General features: G+C 54.9%; 1 protein-coding gene across 2 annotated transcripts; it reads right to left on the reverse strand.

The window, feature by feature from the left end:
* Nucleotides 1-17: 17 nt before the first annotated feature.
* On the reverse strand, nt 18-19028 carry MMP11 (matrix metallopeptidase 11). Of its 2 annotated transcripts, XM_036393266.1 has the most exons (8): nt 18826-19028; nt 10226-10482; nt 8317-8460; nt 7197-7330; nt 4386-4633; nt 3644-3857; nt 2087-2344; nt 18-840 (listed from the first exon to the last, which is right to left on the reverse strand). In XM_036393266.1, exons 1-8 carry the CDS (start codon nt 18943-18945, stop codon nt 707-709), a joined length of 1509 nt encoding a protein of 502 aa, XP_036249159.1. In that variant the 5' UTR covers nt 18946-19028; the 3' UTR covers nt 18-706. The 2 variants fall into 2 exon arrangements, with proteins under 2 accessions (XP_036249159.1, XP_054372742.1); XM_054516767.1 differs by lacking the exons at nt 18-840; nt 3644-3857 and having other exon boundaries at nt 1044-2344.
* Between the last annotated feature and the right edge of the window lie 5650 nt (nt 19029-24678).

Here is a 24678-nt window from a genome sequence, read left to right on the forward strand (position 1 = left end):
TCAGTGCATCTGAGCATCCCGGGATGGGAACCGCGGTGGGATGAGCGCGGGGCAGTGTCCAGCACTGGCACCCAGCACCGGGGAGGGAGCGAGCGAGGAGGGAGGGAAGGGGCCCCTTGTCTATATACAGATGGGTACAAAATCCTAAGGCATGCTGGGGATACAACGGCAAAGCCGGGCTAGGGCTGCGGCAGGGCCCTGGCAGTCAGCACGGCTGCCCGGCGGAGTGGCTCTGGCAGCAGCCGCACGTCGCTGTCCTCCTCCTCTGTAGGTAGGGTCGGTGTCCTTCAAGGCCCCGGGCTCGGGGGTTATTCCTCTTTGGCCAGCGTATGCAGCAGCGAAGGGCTGCCCTAGTGAGTTGTGTAAACATAGGAAATGCCATGGATCAGTTCTACAGGATGGGTTCAGATTAATTATGATAGTGTGATCCCATTCCAGGCTGGCCTGGTGGCTTTTGGGATGCTATTGCTAGATGAGAGTGGCCTCCCTTGCCTGTAAAGAACATGGCAGCTGCTTTTACATTGATAGCAACTGAAGCTGGGGCTGCTGGAACTGGAGAGGAGCAAACTCTGTCACTTTTGACAGACACCTGTTGTGTCAGATGCTGAGCCTGGAAGGAAGCCAGGAATGGCAGAGGGAACCCTCTGTGTGGCTGCAGGAGGTAAAGGGAGATGACAAGGGAGCATGGAGGATGCAGGAATCCCCCTCATCTGAAGGAGTTGGAGGAGGGTGTGCAGCTGAAGAAGTCCTGGCTGATCTGGCGTGGGTAGCCCTCCAGCACTTTCACCTGGACTGGATCAAATTTCCAATAATCTCGGCCTCTCAGGAAATAGGCAAAACCTGTGGGTGAGAGAGGAAGGTTTAGAAGAGGCAGCATTCATGTGACTCAGCTCTTTTCCAGCATTTTGTTCAGCTGACACTGCAACACATGGGGTACTGAAAGAGAGCTGGAAGAGGCAGATTTTACTTGAACCCAGGCTTGTGGCATTCACTTTTCTTCACACTGTTTTAGTTTAGATAAAAAACTCTAGTTTTACTTTTTGGATAGTACACAGGATGGATTTTATTTTATTTTCCTGGTGGGTTTAAATATGCTGTATGCTTGTAGTGACCCAGCCCTGTGAGGGCAGGGGATTTTTAGGACAGGATCAGGCAGCTTGTAAGGACCTGCTCAGAGCATCTGTTCTGTGGGCAAGCTGCCCTGGAATTTAGGTTCTGGAAGCAGTGGGGAGTTGTTTCACTTCATCCTTTGAGAGGAAAGAGGCACTTACCACACTGTCATCCCAAGCACTCTGGCTGTCCCCAGTGTTTCTGTGGCACTGCCCTGCTGTTTTCAGCATGGGGCACACTGGGGAGGACTGGTCTGTCACAGACATCTTTTATGAACAATCTTTTCCTTAGGATTTTTCTTCCTGAGAAGCTGAGAGGCCTCAGGAACAAAATGTAAACATTGATTATCTGCTGCTGTGGAATGCAACAGGTGCATCTGGGATTGGCCCATGTTGGTTTGTTTGTAATTAATGGCCAATCACAGCCCAGCTGGCTCAGACAGCGAGTCCGGGACAGAAGCCTTTGTTATCAGTCCTTCTTATTCTATTCTTAGCTGGCCTTCTGAGGAAATCCTTTCTTCTATTCTTTTAGTATAGTTTTAATATAATATATATAATAAAATAATAAATCAAGCCTTCTGAAACATGGAGTCAGATCCTCATCTCTTCCCTCAACCTGAGATCCCTGTGAACACGTCACACTGGTCAATACCAAAAGCAGCCTGTTCTTTGTTCAGCTCCCCTGTAGAAGTGTGGACAGTGTTTCTGTTGTCTTCTCATCACTTCCTTTGCCAGGAGCAGTGAGAGGTGGGCAGGACTCCGTGACTATTCCTTGCTCAGATATTTGACTTCTCTCTATCATACACTCACATATCAATTGCTGCAATTAACGGCAATGAAACAACTTCTCAGTTCTCTCCCCACTGAAGGGAACTGCCCCTCTACACTGTCTGGGATATGTTATGGCTGGGCAATATCCACTACAACCATGTGTGTGACTCTGCAGAGCTGTGAGCCAGAGCAGGCTGAGCACTGACCCAGCTCGTCCTGGAAGGCGGCGTCGATCTCGGCCGGGACGCCGCGCCAGTCGGCCATGGCCCGCGGGTAGATGTTGTCCACCTGGCGCCTCTGGGGGTTGAAACGCCAGTAGTTGCCTCCACTGAAGATGTAGATCTTGTTCTTCTCAGCCCCCCACACCAGAGCTGCCTGCACTGGGGATGCAGGGAGGCCCAGCTCCACGATGGGGGTGGGACCAGATACCCGTCTCTCGCCATCGTAAATCCAGTACTGGGAATCTATTGAGGAGACAGAAAAGGGAAACAAGGGGTCAAAAACTCTGATAATTTGGCAGTGAACTGTGCAACTGGAGCTGGTGCCTTGGCACAGCTCCCATGGGAAGCTGTGCCTGAGAGGCAAAATCACCACCAAGTGTAATGCATGCTGCCACTGTTGTGTGTCCAAAATGCTGTCAATGATTGACATCCCACCTCAGTCCAGCCTGGTGGGTGTTGGTGGGGGACAGGAAGGCCATTGCAGCTGCATTTTTCTCTCTTCTATTTGTAGAAGTTATAAAGGACTTGGCTGGAGGGAGCACCCTCTGCCCTGCAATCTCAGCACCTGGAAATCATGTGGGCATGCACAGGCACAAAGAGGGCATGTGTCTGGAAAGGAGCAAGCTGCAGAAACCAGGAAGAATTTGCCAAGTTGATATAGAGACTGGAAGCAGAGTTCCAGATTAGATTAAAATGGGAATCTCTGTAATTAGCCTACAGCATGTAATACTTTCCCCTTATCTCATTTTAACTCACCGTAGGAGCCTGCCAATTTTAGCACTGTAAGCCCTTGTGTGCAGGTCAGGTGCTCAGAAATGTGTTCATGCAGGAGCTCTGCCTGCAGAGCCACTGGTGTGATTTTGGTGCTCTGTCTCATGGAGTGCCTACAAGATGTGCACACCCACTATGAGTTCCTGTGTCATCTGAATCCCTGCTATTAAAGCTCCACTTGGGAAAAGCATTAAAGAAAATAGTGGCACTGAAACAGGGTTTGCTGCTGGCCTTGAACCCCAGAGATGGCAGGAGATGGTTTCATTTCTAATCTTTCTGGTTGTTGGAGGTTGCCTGGCTCTGCACCCAGGCTCCCTGAAGGCTCATAAAGCTGTGGGGTACTAGGGAAGTTCCACATGCAGGTCTCTGAGGAGCACAGAAAATGCTGTTCCCACACTGAGCAGGGCCCTGGGGACACAGGCACAACCAGGGAACTGCTGGGGTCCCCTTCTGGCACAGTGCTTTCTGTGACAGCTGGAGAAATGGAGCAAATGCTTCCTTCCTTCTCCTCTGCTAGGGCAGAGGCCCATTACAGACGTTTGTGTTCCAAGGAAGGAGAATGGGATATTGTGGCTGTGTTTAAAACCAAAGTGAACTCTTGTTCTCAGTCCTCAATAGGTGATGAAGAGTTTAAATAGTTAAGGAAATAAATAACAAAGATTACTGAACTTCTGAGGATTTCCAGATTTATTGTCCCAGGAACCTGCTGGGTCCTGACTGCCCCTAAGTAACTGAGATTTCTGAGCCATCTGATCACAGTCCAGCTCTTACCTTGGAAAAACCAGATGTTGCCCAGCGGGTCCTCGAAGGTGGCATCGACAGAGCTGGGGATGCCCTGCCAGTGGCGAGAGGCCAGGGCTGGGTACCCGTCCTGCAGCCTCCCAGCACGGAGCCGCCACACGTAGCGCGAGCTGAAGAAGAACAGCTCCCCCCGGATGGTGGCTGCAGCGTCGAAGGCCGTGAGGCAGGCGTCGGGCTGCAGGGCCTGCCGAGGCACAGCAGGTCAGGGCTGCCCCCCCAGAGCCCCCAGGTGTCCAGGCAGCCCCGTTTGGGTTGGGCACAGGCTGCCTGGAGATCCCCTCCCTGCACATCCCAGTGCCAGCTGTAGGGTCTGGGCTGGGCTCAGCAGTGCTGGTGTGTAGGGGGATAGAATAGAAGTAAATAAAGGAAGTATAGAATGTAATCTTACCCCCTAAAAAATTGCAGCTGAGCTAATTATTAAGGATTAGGAGCAGGCCTGATGTTAACAGGCCACACCTGTAGCCAATAAGAAGAGTGTTATAAAGGAGTGGATTGGTTGGCTGAGGGAACTGGCTGCTGTGAGGGCAAGGAAGAGTCAGTGCCTAGAGGAGCTGCCTAAAAACAACATCAAGGAGGTCTGAAACTCTAGCGATATGGAGCTCTTGCACTATAATGACAACACTGGTAGAAGAGGCAGACACCAACTCGAGCTGCTGCCAGGGCAGCCCCAGCCAGGGTGTCAGGGAAGGGTACAGAGCAGCCCTGCACTCACCTCCACGTTGGTGATCTCGTTTGTTTCGAGGTCTGGCTGGGGCAGCTCTGCTGGCTGGGTTGGGGTTGGGTCAGGATGCGCTGAGGGTTTCCCATACAGGTACTGGATCCCTTGCTTGTCATCCTCGCTCAGGCTCAGGGGGTAGCGGAAGATGTAGAAAGGGGACATCAGGGACTTGGAGACAGCTGTGTGCTGCAGGCCCAGCACGTGGCCAAACTCATGGGCAGCCACTTGCAGGAGGTCAGTGCCTACAAAGGGAAAAGATAGAAGATACTTTTGTCTACTCACATGCTTTGGCCTCCTAGGCCTGTTGCTACCAGTCACCAGACACTGACATGTGTTGTAGGAGTCCAAAAAGAGGAAAGAGAAATCTACATCCAACTGTGTTGTTCCCAGATATTTCCTGTGTAGCTCAAAAATACGTTTGTAGGGGTTTTTTTTTAAGGGGTTCACTGCTTCAGAAACACCATGAGTCAATTCATACACTTGGGTATTAACCTGGACATATTGGTAATCTGCAATTCTGTTGTCAGAGGCTCTTGCCACCTCCTCAGCTACCGAAGAAAAGGATTTTCCATGTACTTTTGGAAAGGAGAAATTTGCACAGAGAAGGATGCGTAGGAGGTGCTGTGGTCAGGTTGGTGTTTGTCCACCCAGCTTGAAGCAGTTGTTGGCTAGAGCTGAAGTTCAGCAAGTCCCAGTTAGATCACACCCACTGTGGAAGATATTGGTGTCAGTGAGAGAACTCTGGGATTAACACTTGCCAAAGGCCTTTGTCACAGACAGCAGAGGGAGCTCATTTATTGCTTGTCTGGGGACTGTGTCAAGAAGGTGTCATTTAGAAATAAATCCATAAAATATTACCTAATGTCAAGACCTGAGACTTAAACAGATTTATGAGAGACCATGTTTTAGGAATACATGACCTTGGAGCATCTACAAAAGGAGAGGGGGGAAAGAGGATTTCAGTACACAAACTTGTATTGTTTGGCAGGTTTTTTTAGCTTCCAAAGGGTCCTTTCTAAAGCTGGTAAATTTTACTATCCCAGCATATTCATTCACTTGCCTTCAGCCAGAAATCCTCCAAGCTGCAGCCCAAGTGATGAAAGCAGCAGGGATGTGGCTCAGCCAGCCTTGGTGCTCCAAGCAGGAATTCCCTGCTGGCTCCAGGGGAGAATTCCCTGGTCACTTCTCAGCACCAGGAGCAGGGAGAATACAGTGGGGAGGAATCCCTGGGAAGGGTGGAGGGGAAGGTGAGCCCTGCCTTCCTCACTGGCCAGCTTTACCTGGAAGCCATGAATCTGCACAGCACTGACCTGATTAAATCAACACATCTAGGTCAGCTGAGAGAGTGGGATTTCCATGCCAGTGATTTATTACAAACTTTCAGACACTTCTGTTTAGCTTGGCAGGCTCCTCACTTGCTGCTTTCCAGTGTTGGCAGATGAGCTGTGCTGTCAGATTCTGCAGGGGAGGTGCACAGCTGAAGGAGCTGTGCTGGACAGCATCCCTGTGTCCCTCATGGATGGTCCTCCACGTGGGGCCTGCATCCTGCACAGCCCTGGAGTGACCCCAGGGCACACTCCTGCTCTCCCATCAGTAAAATGAGGCCAAGGATTTCCCTCTCTCACTGAGAGCTGAGTCAAGGATTTATCCGTGTTTATATCCTAAAGCTCTTTTCAGCATATTAAATGGCAATTAGCTCCAAAGAGCTTTTACAGCAGTTATTTATGGATCATATGGGAGGAGGGGAGAAGGGGGAATGCCATGGAGTAGAGCTGGATTCTGATGGGAACTGGTGTCCACTTTGGTTCCTGGTTTGCCCCCAACTCTGTTTTATGGGAGAATGCAGGAAATTCTTCAACAACAGAGAGTGAAAGCCAACAGAGCCCACTGCTGCCCCGGGAGCAGAAACCTCTCTGCAAAGAGGTCCTGTGCTTGTGATTCTTGTTTTGGGCCAGCACGAGCAGGGCTGGAGACACCACGCAGTCAAACTGGCCTACAGCTGGCACTGACAGGGTAGTGGCACCGACAGGGCTTTGGGGTGCCCACTGACATGGCCAGCATTTTGGAATCCCCAGAGAGGCCTGGGGTTAACTTGGGCTTTGTGATTATATCTTTGTCCTATGTAGATAAACTGGGAAGGAGGAGGAGGAGCTGACCTGGGTTAATTTTGATGAGTCTTCCAGAAACTGATGCTCTGGGCACTGCTCCAGTCGGTCCCAGGCACTACTGCAGTATCTCATGAGATACTGTGACACCAGACCCTGAGTGCCCAAGCAGAGAGCTACCAGCTTGGATCTATTATTAGCAAAAATTTAAAAAAGAGTCTTGACTGGATGTGATGTTGTTTATGGTCAGAGCATTCCCAGGCCACAGGGACAGAGCTGGAGCCTGGGTAGTTTCCCTTTATGGACTTGTTTGAGGGCAGATAGGGAACAATGCGTGCAGGGCCTGGGACTGAGGCTGTTCTTTGGAAGACAACAGGGTCACAGGGAGCTCCAGCCTCAGTTTTCCTTCATCCTTTGCTTGTTTCATTTCTAATGACTCCTGCCAATGCTGGGTGCAATTCCCCAGTGGCAGAGCACGTGGCTGGGCAGAAGAGCAGGAGGAATCCATGGGGAAGCCGGGGTCCTGGACCTGACTGCTAACAGCAGGCTTCTAACTAGTGAGAGATGACAATGCTCACCACAAAAATAGTTATTCCCTGTCAGTTTTACAGGGTCCCTGTTCATAGCACAGGGAATCCTTTCCAAGTTCACTGACAAGCATCCTGGAGCAGCCACAGCTCCCCTTGAAGCAGTGCCATACCCAGGTTGTTCCCAATGGTCCAGGTCTCATCATAGTCAAAGTGCACGTCTCCTTCCCGGTGAGTTTTGGGGAAGAACGCGTGTGCCAGGATCCCTCCAGGCCCATCAAAAGGCAGGTTGTCTCCATGCCAGTACCTGCAGGGAAGACACATTGCACCTCAGACAAAGGCCATGGAGCTCCAGCATCACATAGCCAGAGGTGGGAGGCACTGAGAGGGGACAGCAGCTCTCATTCTCATCCTGAGTTCCTCCCACTGGTCTAGATCAACCTCTCAGAGCTATTCCAATTGCCACAAGCCAAATTCTGCTTCAGAGCCCTGAGGAAGCAGATCTCAGTCACACCAAGCTCTGGGGAGTTTGTATGTTTTCTCAGGGATGTTTTTCCCCCTCCCCTCTCCAGCTTCCAGACCAGAACTGACTGTTAAGCCCAAAGAATTAAGGAGGTGACTGCCTAAGTCAAGATTGAGTTGATATTTCTGGGTGGTGGGGGCTGCAGAAGGGCAGCTGGCAGCAAAACTGACAGCAAAACCCAGCCAAACTCTCAGGTCCTCACTCAGGCCAAGCCACTGATGAGTAATGAAGGAAACTCATGAGAGATGTGGCCACTTGAGAGAGCTGAGGGAGACAAATACGCAGCATGGAAATCACATCACTGCTTGGACAGTCTCCACTGCCCTCATTAGCTCTGTACAAACACACAGCTCAGGGAAGTCTTTGCCCCAGTGAGTATTTTGCCAAAAGAGAATTTCAGGCCAGGAGCCAAGATTCCCTTAACCAAGAAACTATATTTGTCTTTGGGCAGACAGTTATATCCTTCAGTCAAGGGACAGGATGGAGGACCTGAAGATGGAAAATCAAAACAAACGCTTAAGAAAACAGCCTGTGGGCAGAGAAATGTAAATGTACCAGGAAAATGAATGAATGATCAGTAACGGTGCTGTGTGGAACAGCTGCACTCACACCGAGCAGCCCACGACTGACAAAACTAAAGCAATCCCAGTGTCTGAAAGCAGAAATATGAGCCTCCATGTAAGTGTCTGATCTGTGTGCTGGCAGGTCTCTGCTCTGGCTCCAGCCCTGCTCCTCTGGCAGGGGCAGGGTGTGCTGCCCGCTGTGCCCACCTCGTGAAGTCGATGACGATGTCAGCCCGTCCCTCCTGCACCTCGGTGAAGGTCAGCGGGGTCACATCACTCCAGACTTTCAACGCTTCCTCTATGGTCCTTCTCACTTTAGCTTTTACAAGTTGCCATGGGAACCTGATAATTCTGGAAGGCAACAGACACTGGATGAGGAGAGCATCAGCTGCTGTCCCATGGACAGGGCTGTCAGGAAGACACAATTCTGCAATCAGCATCACCAGGGCCACCATTCCCAGCACCAGAACGTCTCCAATCCATACATGCACTGCTCCAGCACCCTCTTGTCGCAGACATCTTTTATGAAAAATCCTTTCCTTAGGATTTTTCCTCCTGAGAAGGTGAGAAGCCTCAGGAACAAAATGTAAACATTGATTATCTGTTGCTGTGGAATGCTGTGGAATGCAACAGGTGGATCTTTGATTGGCCCATGTTGGATGTTTGTAATTAATGGCCAATCACAGCCCAGCTGGCTCAGACAGAGAGCTGAGCCACAAACCTTTGTTATCATTCTTTTCTATTCTATTCTTAGCCAGCCTTCTGATGAAACCTTTTCTTCTATTCTTTTAGTATAGTTTTAATGTAATATATATCATAAAATAGTAAATCAAACCTTCTGAAGCATGGAGTCAGATCCTCCTCTCTTCCCTCATCCAAGACCCCCTGTGAGCACGGTCACAGCCTCTACCAAGCAACATGTGCAGCAGATAAATCCCATCAGTGTTGGAACCCTCTGGCTGGTGTGGCAGAGGTGAGCTCCCTGGAGAGTTTTGCAGCACTCCCCAGGTCTATCCCCTGTAAGGCCACCACCACAAAGATTCCTGAGAGTGGTGTGATGTGATGTGATTTCTTCTCCTTAATCACTGCATTTTTTGCCACTGGAAACTTGGGTTCACTCAGCAGTGGCTCCCACTTCCTCCACTAACAAGAGCAGACTGAAAGGTCTGCCCCAGAGGGAAGTTTTCCTTCCATTAACAGCGTTGCTGTATGTAAATCTCTGCTGTGTTTCTTTCTTTAACACTACTGACCAAAAAGAAAAAAAGGAATAAGCCTTTCTGTTATCTGCAGCCTCCTGATGGTGTGAGGAGCAGTCTCCTGTATTGGATTAAGCACAAGATGATTTACATGCTGTCAAGGTCCATATGACTGTGCTCACTTCTCCACTCATAGCCCTGAGGGCAGCTGCAGAGGCAGCACAACCCTCCCTCCAGTCTGTTGGGCAGATTCACAACTGAGAATGTGTGGGGTGATTTGGGCAAAGCTTTACACTGAAGTGGTGTTTATGGGACCATCAGAAACAGCTGAATAAAAACATCTCTTTAAAATAAACTGTGAGGTGAGCTCCCCTCGGGGTGGCTGTGGGGGCAGAGGCACAGCAGGAGAGAGAGCTGGTGGGCTCAGCTCAGAACCTGTGAGGGCAGTGACACAGTGAGGGCAGTGACCCTGTGTGCCATGGGGTGCTGGTGTGGCAGTGCCCAGGGCTGAGGGAACAACAGGAGGGCAGCTGTGTTTGGGAGTGTGCTCAGGAGGGGATGAGGAGGTGCTGGGAACAAGCCTGCCATGTTCAGTGTGTAGCTCCCCTGGCCCCTGTGCCTCTCATGGTCACATCACAGCCCCAGGGATACCAGACCGAGTGTTTGGGCAGGGAGAAGTGAACCAGCCTGAGTCACATCAGCCTGGCTACCACACCAGCCTGAGTGTCACAGCAGCCTGAGTGTCACACCAACCTGGGTACCACACCAGCCTGAGTGCCACAGAGCCTGAGTGCTGCCACACCAGCCTGAGTGCCACACCAGCCTGAGTGTCACAGCAGCCTGAGTGCCACAGCAGCCTGAGTGCTGCCACACCAGCCTGGGTGCCACACGATCCTGGCGGCCATGGCAGCCTCCCTTACCTGTAGGTGAGGTTGGTTTTGTCCCAGCGGCCCCCGGAGAGCACGAAGCGCTTCTGGCGGTTGCGGCCGCCCTGGGCCCCCGGCGGCGCGGGCGGGTCGGGGTCGGGCACGCCGCAGCGGGGCGGGTTCCAGCCGGCCCAGGGCCCCGCCGCCGCCCCGGGGAAGCCCTTGGCAGGCACGCCCGTGCCCACGGCGTTCGCCAGGGCAGCCAGCCAAGGAGCCTGCTCCTTCCAGGTGTGATGCTTTCGAGACACGTCCTGAAAGGCAAAAGCAAAAGCGCGACTTTAGTGTCCGTGAAGATGCTTCCTGCTGCAGAGGGGTGCCCACAGCAGTCCTGCAGCAGTGATTCCCACTTCTGTTTCCCAGCCTCCTCCCCACAAACACGCCGTGCTCCCTGCTCTGGGGCTGGCTCACACCTGGGGGGCACTGTGTCATGCCATGGCACCCACGAAGCACTCAGCTATTTTTGGTCCGCATTTCCTTGGCAGCTGGCCCGCAGGAAATACTTTTGCAGGCTGTGGATGAGAACCAGACCCTTCAAGTATAAAACAAATCACTAGGGAATAAATTCTCCCCCTTTGCCCTACATCCTTTATTCCCTCCTGGCCCGGGGTAGAGGTGACATTAATGGGAGGAAGTCTTCACTCCCAGCACGCAGCTGTGCTCCTTGTTGTCACTTCTGTGGTGTCCTCTTGCTGCCCTGGCACCGTGGGCAGGTCTCAGCATGGCAGAGCAGGACGCAGGGGTGTGGGTGACAGCCCAGAGAGCAGCAGAGACTGTCCCTACAGCCCCCACCACTGCCTGAGGGCAGTTCTGCACCATGTCCCCTCACCTCACTGTACCTCTGATTCTGCTTGGATATCATCTCCTGGGCTCTCCCACACGTAGCTGGAAAAGCAAGGTTTCTTCTTGACAACATTAATTAATGCTAATTAGCTGACTTCCACCGGTTTCTCATGTTGACACCATGAAACACAACCCAGGTGTCGCCTCCAAGCTGCTGTGAGGCATGTTGGGTGAGAGGTGCTTGGTCCACCTCACTGTGCTGCAGAGGGCCAAACACAGATTTTTTTTTTTTTTTTTTTGCCTGATTTTATGCAGCAAATGAAATGATGGAAGGTGTTTGAGCAGGCAGGAGCTGAGATGCAGCAGTGGTGAACAGACAGGCTCTGTCCCACAGGGCTCCAGAGGTTGGACCTGGGCTTTAGGCAGCTCTTTCTTGCCCTGCAAAGAGCTGCCTCCTTCCAGGCCAGCTTTCCTGGCTGCCCTACCAGTGACACGGGGGTCAGGATGGCACGGTGCCAGCGCTGCCATGATGCCTGTAATCCACATGCTGCCACCCTCTGCTGCCACAATGGGCCCATTCACGCAGGCTGGAATGAAGTGTGAAGGCCTTGGCATCAATTCCACCACCCTGTGCCCCTGAGCCAGGCACACATGGACAGGGGAGCCAGGCAGGGCACACAAGCTGCACTCTGGGTGTCCACACATCACTTTAGGCTTTTGGTGTGTCTGTCACTGCTCCAGCCTGCTGGCTGATCCTCCCATGACAGACAGACAGACAGACAGACAGACAGACAGACACCCTTGGTGGCTAGGCACCTGCCAGCCTGTGCCTCAGAGCCATTGATACAACCCTGGTGTCCCAGTGCACTCTCACACCCCACAGGAGCTGCACCAGCAAGGAGAGGAACCATCCTGAACAGCAGATTTTCACACCCTGAACAGCAAAAGCTGCCCAAGCCACCAGCCACACACTGAGCATCCATTCAGGGCCTGGGGGAGGAGGAGCACGGGCTGGGCTGTCCCCAGGCTGCTCCTGCTGGGACTGGAGCCCTGCCAGGCTGGAGGTACCTGTCCTCTAAGAGGAGCTCTCTGAGAGCCCCCTGGCACCCTGCCTGGGCTGGCAGCTACTGCTGCAAAGGACAGCTGGCAGCAGAAGCTGACAAAGTTCATGTTCTGGCCAGCATTTGCTATCAGCCCCGATGCCACCGGAGCACACAACAGCTCTGTGTCACCAGAGCACAGCCTGCAGGGCTGCTCAGCCCCTTGCTCCTGGCTGCACCCATGGCCAGGTCCTGGCAGCTGAGGATTGGGGTGAGGAATGCATCTGGCTTTCCAAGGCCAGGAATGCAGGGCTGAGGAGCACAGGGAAACCCTCAAGGAGTGCTCAGGTGGGTGGGTGTGCTGAGGCTGACCCAGATGCTCCTTACCCCTGGTTTTTCTCCCTGGTGATGCTCTCCACCTCTGGGAAGGCCCAGTTTCCTTCCAGGCTGGGGGCACTGCCATGAACTGGAGGTTCTCTCTCCTCTGCCCAGGAGCAGAGAGGAGAAGCTGCCTGTTTCCTTCTTGCCCTGAGGAGTCCCTTGTTCAGAGGCAGAGCAGAGGCAGATTTTCTCTCCTCTTTGGTTACCTCAAGGCTCTGTTACGAATCCCAGCTTTCCAAACCCCACTTTGCAACAGCAGGACCCTCCCTGCTCCTTCTGCCCTTTGCAGACCCAGTCCTGGAAGGGGCACAATGTGCTCCTGTGGGTGGGACAGGAGGCAGGACCTGCCCTGGTGTCCTGTGTGTGCCCCTGGACAAACAGTGACTCTGTCCCTGTCGTCACTGCACCGACATTAGCACCATGGCAGGAAAGGGCTGGAAAATGCCACTGCAGGCAAGGGGAAATGTGACAGGCACAAACCACTTGCCAAACAATGCTCAGGGGACATCCAGGCTGGAGATCTTGGCCTCCTTGGCTGGACACACCTTGCTGCAGGCACTTCCCAGGGATTAGATACCGTGTCCGCTTGCTTAAGGTTGCATCCTTCCCAGGCAGTGCTGAGCCCTCGCTCTCGTGGGGAGATCTGCTTTGTTCCCTGAGCTCTGCTACCCCACCCTGGCTGACTGCTCAGGGCTCACTCAGGGCCATGCTGCTGCCCAGGCTGCTGCAGAGCTGGGAGGGCAAGGGAAGGAGGGCACTGGCTGCTGGGTACCCATCAGGGCATCCCACCAGCAGAAGGGAGGGGATTCCTGAACACAAAAGCAAAGGAAAATCCTAGGGTTTGCCCCAGCAGAATGCAAAACAGATCTGAGCCTCTGGCTGAGTGTGTGCAGCCACTTGCAGTGCCACCCCCTGAATAACCCACAGCTGGGCATGGGAACTGCTGCCTTGTAGTCAAGGAAGAGGCCAGGGCTTTGGAAGAGGCTGGTCAGCAAATGTGAACACAGCACAAGCACAGAGAGGATTCCAGGCCTGAAACCAAAGGTTGAGGGCAGTGAGGACAGCAGAGGAGCAAAGCTGTAGCAAAGAGGGCTGTGCTCCAGGCTGGTCACAGCTCCTCACAAAGAAAGTGCCTCTTCCTGCAGCCTCGTGACTGAAAGGCTGAGGGGGAGCAGGAGGGAAAGGACAGATCCCAGGGGACAGCAGAAACCACAGCAGAGGTCCAGGCTGCCCACTCAGTTCCTCACAGCTTTATCAGCCTTCAAGTGCTGTGATACAGCAGCCATCACCTCTGGGTCTGCTGGAGCCAGATGAACACCAGCCAAGCTTCCCAGGAAGTGTTCCAGCCATCCCAAGGAGCCAGGAGCATCTTTAACCTCCTGCTGTTGGGCAGCACTCACCCTGCAGAGCCCCCGAGAGCAGCAGCAGCTGCAGCAGCACAGGGGCAGTGGAGCATCAGCCTCAACGAGCACAGGGGTGGGGCTGGTGCCTGGTGCTGACCAACCCACGGCTCTCCTGAGCCTGGCTCCATCCTCCTCTGCCTGCCTGTACTCAAACTTGTGTCCTCTTTGTGTACCTGAGCACCTGGGCTCCTGTGGCATGGACATGAAAGGAGACCCCTCTCCCTGTCAGACAGGAGGGACTGGACAAGTTACAGCCTGAATCCTTCAGTCTTGGGTGCTTCCCCTCTCACTGCTTCCCCTTTACTTGGGGAATGAGCTCAAGGGCTTTGTCTCCATTCCCCTGTCCCTTCTGCTCCTGCTTTTCCATTGCTTCTGTTTCTGCTTCCTCCTTTTGTTACTCAGAGCATTTCCAAGGTCCTGGTGTTTGCTGCCTCTGGCTGGCAGCATTACCCCCCTCCTCCCTATGAGCCTGCACCTCAGAGCACTCCTGCCCTCATTTCAGCAGAAATGCTTTCTCTTGCAGTTCTCTCACCCCATTTTTGCTCACTGTGGGGTGGCCGTGCCCCCCAAAGGCTCTGCACCCCCTGAACAGCAATGTTCCTGCCTGATCTCAGCATTGTTCTCCTGATGCAGGGACAGCTTTTTGTGCAGCCTGCCTCTCAGCCCAGCATGGATTTGCAGGGAGTGGATTTGAAAGTGCAGCTACAGCTGATGGTTAATGGTAAAACTGGAATCAGCTTCATTTTAGTCAGGTTGTGTTCCAGGAGGAGCCTGGGCTGGGAAGGTGCTGATGCTGCAGGTGGAATTTCATGGCTGAAACATGATTGTGTTCTGGTCTAACCCTGAGCTAAATGTGCTCCTGGTCAAGGCACTGTTAGTGGAAACAATGCCCAGGCAAAGCCAGCAGATTTATTGGTCCTGCCTCCCCAGGACAAGGTCTCCCAATCGCTCCATGAATTCTTTGCTCACACAAAATTTTTCACTCCAGGGCTGCTCCATGCTGGCTGCAGCCTGGTCCCACTGCAGACAGAGAGAGCACAAAGGCTGGGTCCCAAACAGGAGCTGCTGCAGTGCCTGGCTGTGCACACACTGCTGGATTTTCCTCTTCCCACCCATGGCACCATCCAGCATTACCTCCTGAGCCCTGACACTTTGTTTCCGGATTACTTGATGGTAGTTGCTGTTGGCAATGAAAAAAGGAAAATGTTTATTTTTCCTAAGCAACGTGGAACATGAAACATTATGGACTGCAAATGTTTATGGCCACAGACAGAATGAGAAGAAGCAGGCTTTGGTGTAACAAGAGAAAGCAAATGAATAAACACTGCAGGACTATTTTTATTATCAGACATTTTAATTATGTGACAGTTTGTGAGACTATTCCATCAACAGCACCACAACCAAGCTGCTGGTGTCACCCAAGCAACAGTTTGCCAGAAACAGGAGTACTTACAGAGCAAACAAGCCCCAGGATGCTGACATAGCAAAAGGTTTCAAGAGCCCTTAATCTGATGACCTAGAATTCCTCTTGAAATGAAGAAACTGCTCTAGGATGTGGCACACTCCTGGCAGGGGAGGAAGGGGTTGAGATGTTTTGTTCATTGTGCACTTACATCCAAGCTAAGGGGAGCCATGAGCTACCAGTGCCTCTCTCCTGCCCAAATCCACCAAGAGGAGGAAGTCTGGTCACCTGCCTGTCCTTGCTGGGACTCCTCTGTCTGCACCAGGATCTCAGTGAAATATAAAAACATGTCTGTGGCCTTAGTGAACCCCTGAAGTGCTCTGCTTTTCATTTTGCTGGGCAGCTATGTGCAGACTCAGCTCTGCTCCCATTTGCTTTTGGCTGAGCCATCCCCAGTGCAAGAACACCCACAAACCCTTAATTTACCTGTCCACATAGTTGAGATTAGTAGGAAAGAGCAACTTGGGGGAAAAAGTGGGGGGAAAAAGTGGGGGGAAAAAGTGGGATGTCCAGCATCTCTTCAGGATAACTTTCCACTAAAAATCCTTTCCAAACAACTTCTATCCAGTGCATCCCTTCTTCTGCAGAGCCCCACAGGTTATGGTGCCAGGGCAGGATAAGCATGGGGGAAGGCAGTGCAACATAACCTGGAGAGGGGGATCCTCCCCAGACTGCTCCTCTCCCTCTCCCCTCCCAGCTGCACCCCAAGCCCTGCCACACTGCAGGGTGTGTGTGTGTGCTGCCTGTGAAGCACAAACACAACAAACCCACTGCAGAATAACTACTTACATGTGTCTTGAGTCTCTCCCAGAGCAGAAGATAAACATGCCTAAAATTACCCCAGCCCCGACTGCAGTTTTTAAATAGCCAAACCAAGGAGTGCAAATCAAACCCTTCCTGCGGGAGCCGCCTGAGCCCGGAGCGAGGCAGGCCGGGGCTGTGGGGGAGGCAGTGCCCTGCTGCCAGAGGGGAACCTGCTGTGCTCAGGGTTCTGCACCCCTGATGGGTTGTGTTGGTAGCTGGGAGGGTGCCCACAACTTCTTCACAGAGAGAGACCTTCCCAGCAAATGCAGGGCTTTGATTTCCCCGGGGAGCCGCAGGCAGGGCAGGAATTCAGTGTCTGCGCGTGCACAGCCCGGGGACTGCAGATCTTTTGTTCTCAAGTTTTACAGTGGACACCAGACCCAGCCTTTATGCTGCTCTCAGTTTTCTCTTACTTTCTTTAGGCATTAGTATGAAAGTGAAGGAGTTCTACAGGGTTTGCCTCAAAGAACACAAGTCCTTCAGCAATATGCCCTATAGCCTGGCTTTAAAGTGAATCTTAGCCCTGATTCCCTCCCCTCTCAGCTGCTGCCGTTGTGGCTCACTGTTGGAGCACAAACAGCCACAAACAGCTGGGTGCAGCACAAACTCCTGCAGCCGGGCTGTCCTTGCCCACCCCCGAACTGGCACAGCCTGAGGAGCTCCTGTGCTCGCTCTCACTGGAGTGTGAATCTCTTTTCCCAGCTCAGCCCCTTGGCCCCTTTCTCATTCATCACCTGACAGCAAAAGGTGCCCAGACAGGAAATGAGCTGCTGTCAGACATGAGGGAAACATCCCTTTGTGCAGCAGGCTGGAGCAGTCAGAGCAGGGAGCACGGGATGTCGTGGCACAGCTTCTCTGAGAGAGGGCACAGAGTGGCCAGGCCTCTGTCAGCCTGGCAGTGCCACCTCAGCTGTCCTGCACCCACGTGTTCCCCTGCTGCCACCTCCATCGTGTAAAACTGGCTGCACCTCAGAGGCAGCAGAATAACCTTCAGAAGCCTTGACAGCAGATGAGGAACCCAAAAGAGCAGCTGTTTGGGATGAGAGAACTGCTGTTTGAAAGGATGGGGGATCACCTGTCCATCTCCAACCCAAGCAATGCAGCCACCATCTCTGCAAAGGCTGAGTCAAACGCATCAGTCTGAAAGCCTGAGCTCCACATGGCTGGTCCAACACACAAGCACAAGGCATTCCTGAGCAAAACAGACCTGCAGGAGCATCACCTGGAGCTACTCCAGCCAGGAGGGAAGGATTAGCTCTCACAGAGTAGAGCATGAGCCTAGGATGAGGAAGAAATCACCTCTCTGTTGGCAAGAGTGCCACCTGGGGGGACCCTTCTGGGTTTGATGGACCAGGAGTCTGAGCAGCCCTGGAGCCCTGCACTAACTCTGTGCTCTTCAGCAGTTTGGTGCACAAACCAGCTCGAGGGGCACTGGCCAAGTGAGCTGAGCCCCTGCAACCCCTCCAGGCACTCAGCAGCTGTGGGTGCTGGCACCAGGACTGAACGGTGACATGGGCAGCTGGGCTGGGCTCCAGCTCAGAGGGTGAAACCCAGGCTGGCTCTCCCTTCCCCCAGGACCCCACACGGGCCCTTGCTGGCAGCCAGACCAGGCCCAGGGGCTGTGCAGGTTCCTCCAGGAGCAGCAGCTTCCCAGCTTGCACAGGGCAGAGCGCAAGGCACCTGCCAGCCCAGCCCAGCCCGTGTCCCACGGGAACCGGCAGCCTCCAGCTTTATGCGGGTGGAGCTCTGCCCTCCCAGCGCACCCCCCCTGCTGCTCGCAGACGGGCCTGAAGCCGCAGAGCAGCGTCATTCCTGGAGCGCAGGGTGCCACCAGGGTGCCACCAGCGAGCGCTTGGCCTCACCTTCCCCAGAGGCAGAGCGGGGCCGAGCGCGGTGACATTTCATTCGAAGGAATGCGAGCACTTTGGGGGCCAAGGCTGCTCCGTGCCAAGTCCCAGCCCACAGCAGATTTAGCAGCCAAGTTAGAAAGTGCTCAGATGACAGAGCTGATAATAAAACCATCGACAGAACCTGAACTAATCCCCTTGGGCTGCTACCGGGCATTTGCTCTGTCATTATTTCATGGCACAGCAGCGAAGAGCATGTCTACAATAACGCGATTACACACGCACACATTCCCAGCACAAGGAGCTCTCTGTCCTCTCCCGTCCCCCAAATCCCCCGCACGCCGCTGCTCCTCTCCGGCAGCCGCAGTCCCAGGTGCTGGGATGGGGCAGGCATCTGCAGGAAGAAAGAGCCCTGCTGCTCCTCTCCTGCCTGCCTTTGGTTCATCCCTTCAGTCTCGTCTCCCGTAACTTCTGGGAGCTGCCAGCGCAGCGCGCAGGGGGTGTTGGAGCAGCAGCGAGGGCTCTGCTGCCTGTGAAGGGAGCACGGGGGATGCCGCGTCCTCTCCTAAGCTCTCCTTGTCCCGGTTCCCGTTTTCCCTCGGGAACACGGCTGTGAAAACTCCCCAAGAAGCCAGGAAGAGCCGGCGGAGCGGGAGGCACGGCCGGGGCACGGGCATCGTCCCGCGGCCGGTGATTCCCGGCAGCGCCGCCCGTGCCGGCATCCCGAGCGCGGCCCGGGGATGGATGGATGGAGCGGCGGGGGGAAGACACAGCTCATCCCGTTCAGCGGAGGATCTGCCGGGGAGATCCCGCCCTCGGGACAGCATCGGAGAGCGGCGGGGGACACGGAGGGAGGCACCGGGCGGCCCCGACTCACCGGCTTGTGTCGGCGGGCGGGCGCGGCGGGCGCGCAGTGCAGCAGAGCGGCGGCCAGCAAGGCGGCGGCGGCGGGCAGCGGCGGGCGGGCCATGCCGGGCGGCGGAGCGGGCTCGGACATGGGGCACAGGAGGAGGGGGGGGGTCTCGCTGAGCCTTTTATCCCCCCACCGTGGCTGCCTGCCCTCCTCCTCGCGCCTCCTCCCGCTCCTGCCTTTTGTTCTCCCCGAGCCGCGGCTGCTCGGGCCGGGGGGACACGGCCCGGCCGCATCGCGGGAGGGGGGTCCGGTCCCGCCCGGCCCGGCCGCTCCGCCCCGCCACCCCCCGGGGGCGGAGCGGGGCGGGACCCCCCTCCCACGCCTGCCCGGCACCGGCCCCCTGCTCCTGCCTGCCTTGGGGTGCCTTTAAACGGGGCCCTTTAAAGGCGTCTCTCACCTCTCCTGCCTAAGGGCACCAAGGACTAAACCCCATCCTCTCAGTGCCTGTCGAGACCACTCCAGTCCCCCTGTGGGGAGTAGCTCACAGCCGTGTTTTAATGAGTTTGAACTCCTGTTTTGCCTGTGCAGGGCTCTGCTTTGCTCACTTTTTCCCTCACCCTTTGCAAGAAAGCTTTCTCGAGCAGGGATGCTGAGGGAGGGGAAGGAAGGGAGCAACTCCTCATTTTGGAGATGCCAAAGCCTTCTCCATCTGCTCAGCCACCTGGAGATAGAGGCAGCAAGGCACAGATCTGGTTTCTTCGTTCCTGTTTCTATGGGAGAAGCCCTGGATTGTGTCAGCATCCTCTCAGCAGACTGAGTTTAGCTGAAAATTGTTTCAAGAAATGTATTGCAAATAAGAGAACTTTGATCTCCAGCTGCCTGGGCTGGTGTGCAGGGAGTGAGTAAGACTTCCTGACATCCCAGGCTTTATTACTGCTTTATTTTTCTGTGATCAGTTCTTCATGTTTAGTTTTATGGGAACCATACTGACGATGTAAATCCTGGGTAGGGTGAGCAGATGTGAGAAGAAAGAGCCTGGCCTTGGCTGGCTGTGGAAGGTGCTGCAGTGTTTAACTCACAGGCTGTTAGCAAGATGTCCCTGCCCTGCAGCACCATGCTCAGAGTATCCCCTAGGCCTTGTTTGTAAAGGGGACAGGGGAGCAGGGAAAACCACGTTGCACTGTGGAATTTACCCTTCTGCTCTTATTCTGGCTGTGCCCCAGGAATGCAGAGCAGACCCTTGTTTCTTGCCTTTCTCTGAGCCAGACAGCTGGGTCCCAGTGAAAAAAGCTTTCCTGCCTTTGTCTCTCTTTTCTTTAGTGTCTTTTCTTTTAGTGTTGGTGTCTCTGGGAGCTCAGTGCTTTCCAGCCCATGGCAGTGGAGCCCTGGGGAAGCAGGGAGAGGCATGGGAGCAGCCTGGGAGGCAGCAAAAGGCAGCTTGGCTCCTCTTAATGAAGGGAGATTTTAAAGGGGGTGTTCTGGGAAACTTGGTCCTTGCAGAGATGGAACTGTGTGTGAGAACTGCTGGCTCCTGCCAAGGCACTCAGCACAAAAGAGAGTGCATGTTGTGTTTGGGATCACAGATATTTCCCAGCCAAGCCAGTGGATGTTTAGCAGCAGGAAAACGGCTGCTGGGTGTTCTGGGGACTCCTGTGCCCTGTGTGCAGCCTGCAGAATTGCTTCTTGCTGTGTTCCTGAGCTGGGAGCTCTCTCAGCCACTGTCTGTCCTGTCCATGCAGCCCCATGGATGCACAGAGGCTGCTGCCCCATGAGCACAGGGCTCCCACCCCAGCCCCAGAGCAGTGACAGTCTGAGACCCCTCATTCCGACACCCCTCATTCCGAGACCCCTCATTCCGACACCCCTCATTCTGACACCCCTCATTCTGACACCCCTCATTCTGACACCCCTCATTCCGAGACCCCTCAGTCCCACATCTCCCACTCTGACATCTCCCACTCTGACATCTCCCTCTCTGCTTGCTTTCCTGCAGCTCCTGCCAGGCTGGAGCCAAGCTTGGGCTTCTCTGGATGGCTGCAGGAGCTCAGTGGAAGTTCTCATGGCTGAGAGGCCCCCATGGTCACTGATGTTGCTGATTAGAATCCTCACATGGAGCTCTTCTTGCTCAGCACCTGTTCAGGGCCTTCCAGCCCCAGCAAGTGGCAGAGCTGTCAGGAGTTTTCCAAGTCCTTCTGACCACAAGCATTAGCTCTTCTCCCACTCCCCTAAAGGCTTCCCAACAAGGAGGGCCTTGTGAACACCTGGGCAGGCAAAGCAGCATCGTAATGTGAGTCTCAGCAGGAACCAGCAGCTGGGGATAACCTCACTCTACACCCAGCAGGTGTTAGGGGGAAAGGGGCTGTGCCAGGGGAAGAGAACAGCAGGTTTGATTCTTTGTGAGCAGCAAAGAGGTGGAATAACTCCCTCAGCCCATGGGCCACTTGGGTGTGATACTGCTGTAAGGCACTTGGGACTGAGGGGAGGTGGGGGAAGAGCTTCTGATGAGAGCCAAGGGGAAAAGGGAGGGAACTGAGAGAGAAACTGAATTTAAATGGATTAAGCCTGTCTGTCCAAAGTCTTTTGTTTCCTGCCACCTCCCTGGTGTGACTTTCACAGCTGTGTTCTGTGTGCCTGGGGACCTGTCTTGAGGCCCCCTGCAAAGCCAGCACAGAGCTTTACACCCCCTGGGCATTGCCCTGAGCAGCTGGAAGAGGCTCCAGGAGCCAAACCCCTTTGATTTCCCTGATGTCTTTCCTGCTCTCTCCGTAGGACATAACCTCATTAATTGATGTCTCCAGCATCACTGCTCAGTGGGTGACAAATGAGGACATGTCCTCATCAGGTAAGTCTCTGTCCTCCCCTTTGGTTTTTGGGATTCCCCTTCTCTCTGGCCCTGGCACCTTGTTTTTCTCCTGGGCAGCCAAAGTGGGTGTTTGTACAGGTGGTGGTGGGTGCAAACAAGGCTGGGGGTCATGTGCAGTGAACTGCCCATGTAAACATGATTGATCAGGAGTACTTTTTGAATTACTCAGTTCTCCTCCTCTGCTGGCAGCCCAAGACATGGGCATGGGGAGTGGGCAAGAAGAGGTTGTGGAGTGGGAACTTGGCCTTTGGGCCTGGACACAAGTGGAAAGGTAAAGTAATATGTAAAATAAAATATAGGTTGGTCAGCGAAGTGCTTTGCTTCAAATCTCTACTGGGTTTTTAAAAAATCTTTCAAATGGAAATGCTGGAATTGTGCAGGCTGCCCTGGGTCCAAACAGTGAACCTTGAAAACACCAAAGTTTTCCAGACTTCAACTTAACTAGGTCAGTCTCACTATGAAGAAAGTCTTGCTTGATTCCCTACTACTTATTTTACATCTGTTTTCTTTTGCCCTCCCCTTTCTGTGACCTTAGTTCTGGGTTGAACCCAGCAGTGCAGAGTCAGAAGAGTTTGGGGTCAGCTCGGTGCAGTGCCCTTATGAAACCAAGGGCCAGGTGTGGGGCAGGGCCATGGCTTCACTGCTGCCCCCCTGACCTTGGAACAAGGGACATGGTGGCAGGAGCGTGCTGGCCCTCACCTTGCAGAGGTGCACTGCACTCCTCAGGGCTCCAGGCCAGGAAGGGTCCCTGGGCGAGCGCTGAGACAGCCTCAGCCTGTCCCCTGTGCAGTGCAGGGCAGCTCACACTGCAGGGCAGCTCACAGTGCAGCTTGCACGGTGCCCGAGCAGCTGCGGGGTCCCTCCAGCTCTTCCTCTCCCTTCTGCAGCAGCCCTGGGCTCAGCCCTGGACTCAACCCCAGGCTCAGCTCTGGATGCGGCCCTGGGCTCAGCTGTGGGCTCAGCTCTGGGCTCAGCTCCAGCCTCAGTCCTAGGCCCAGCCCCGGACCCAGCCCCAGACTCAGCCCCAGGCTCAGCTCTGGTCTCAGCCCTGGCCCAGCCCAGCCCCAGCCCCAGCCCAGCGCTGGTTTTGGCCCCAGGAGCAGCTCGGTCGGTGCCGCGGCGCGGGCAGGGCCGGGCCGGGCTCGGGAGCCGCTCAGCGCCCGCAGTGTTTGTGTCTGCTCATCCCTGCCCCGTGCCAGGAGCCGAGCGCACACAAACACAGCCGGGCTCGCCTGGGAAGCGCTGCCTGCGAGATAAGCAGGGCGAGGAAAACACATCCATCTTCGTGTCTCTTGGCCTGAGATGCAGTTTCATCTGCTGGCATTTTCCTGGCGTGGGCTCAGGGCACACCGCAATTCACCTGCGGAGCCAGACGCCGGGGAGCCAGCTCCCATTCCTGGCGGGAGGAATCGCTGCTGCTCCGGCTGCTGCAGGGGCCGTGCTGGCGAGGGGCTGGCACTGGGGTGGTGCTCGGGGACGGGGCTGGCCCCGGGCTGAGCCCTTGTGGCTGCGGGTCACCAACAACGAGCTCAGCGTGGCTGCGGGTCACTAACAGAGAGCTCAGCGTGGCTGCGGGTCACCAACAGCGAGCTCAGCGTGGCTGAGGGTCACCAACAGCGAGCTCAGTGTGGCTGCGGGTCACCAACAACGAGCTCAGTGAGCCACGGGCCACAGTGCCTGCCCAGAGCCTCCCGTGCCCACCCGGGCACCCGGCAGAGCCCGGCCAGGAGCTGGCAGCCAGCGGCTGGACACAGCACGGGTGATGGGACACAGAGCAGGGGACACAGCACGGGTGGCTGGGACACAGCACCGGGCACAGCACTGGTGAATGGGCACAGAGCAGGGGACACAGCACGGGTGATGGGCACAGAGCAGGGGACACAGCACGGGTGATGGGCGCAGAGCACCGGGCAGGGCTCGGCTGCAGCCGCGGCTGCTCGGGCTCTGATCGGGAGCCGGCCAGTGCCGTCTTGCAGCGCTCCCGACCTGCCGGCTCCCCGCGAATGGAACGGCCCCGGTGAAACGCCCCCCAGCCTTGGCTCCCTCTGATCCCCTCCGAAGCTGATCTGAGACTGGAATGTCTCCTGGGACGTGATTCCCTCTAGCCCGAGGGGAACTGCGTTAATAAAACCCAGCGTGAGCTGTGGAGGCGATGGGGGAGGAGGCAGGCAGGGCTGGGGGGATGAGGCTTTTATGAACAAGTCGCAGGGCTGCTGGAATTGTCCCGTCCTGTCCTCTCTCCCTCTCCCTGTCCCTGGAGTCGAGCTGTGGAATTCAGGGTTGGGTCGAGGCTTTTCTTCACGTACGTTTCTGCTCAGAGCAGCCAAGCCCCTCGGCTCCCTCTCCCCCCTCCTCAGCTGCTGAACTCCCTTCCCTGGAGCAGTCCCGCTCCCCCAGCTCCTCTCTCGCAGCGCTGGGACCCTGCTGCCCCTCCACATTGCTCGGGCATCGTCCCCTGGGGCAGGCTCACCGTGGCAGGGAGAGCTGTCTGTCCCCAGGCTGGCTTGGCAAGGCAGGGCAGCAGCACAAGCAGAGAGGGCTCCCCACAGCTCGGCAGGATGGAGGCTGCACTCAGGGGATCCTTGGTGTTGGGTGAGCAGAACCAGCCAGACACAGAGCTCTGACTGAATAAAGCCATGGGAAGGCAGTGGGGATGTGAGCCAGAGGGGAAAAAAGACAGGAGAGCAAGAGAATTCAGCCCAGAGGAGATATCCATGAAGAGAGACCACAGAAATGCGGATTTTGTTGGTGTGAGTGCACTCCTGGCTCTCTCTGGGATGCAAAGTGCCTCTCCAGCAGTAACTGCACAGCAGTGATGCCATGTCCTGCATTCCACACTGCCTGGATGCTCTGTGTGACACACACTGCGCTGCCACTGGCAAATGTCACTGGGATAAATGGGTGGGACAGAGGCAGAGATCAGTTCCCAAAGTGTTTCCCCACTTTCTCTCAGGCTGCAGTTGCTGAACTCTGAGACTGAATTGTCACAAACTCCCTGTGGCAGGCTCAGGTCC

This window comes from Molothrus ater, chromosome 18 (genome assembly GCF_012460135.2).
Source record: "Molothrus ater isolate BHLD 08-10-18 breed brown headed cowbird chromosome 18, BPBGC_Mater_1.1, whole genome shotgun sequence".
NCBI lineage: Eukaryota > Metazoa > Chordata > Aves > Passeriformes > Icteridae > Molothrus > Molothrus ater.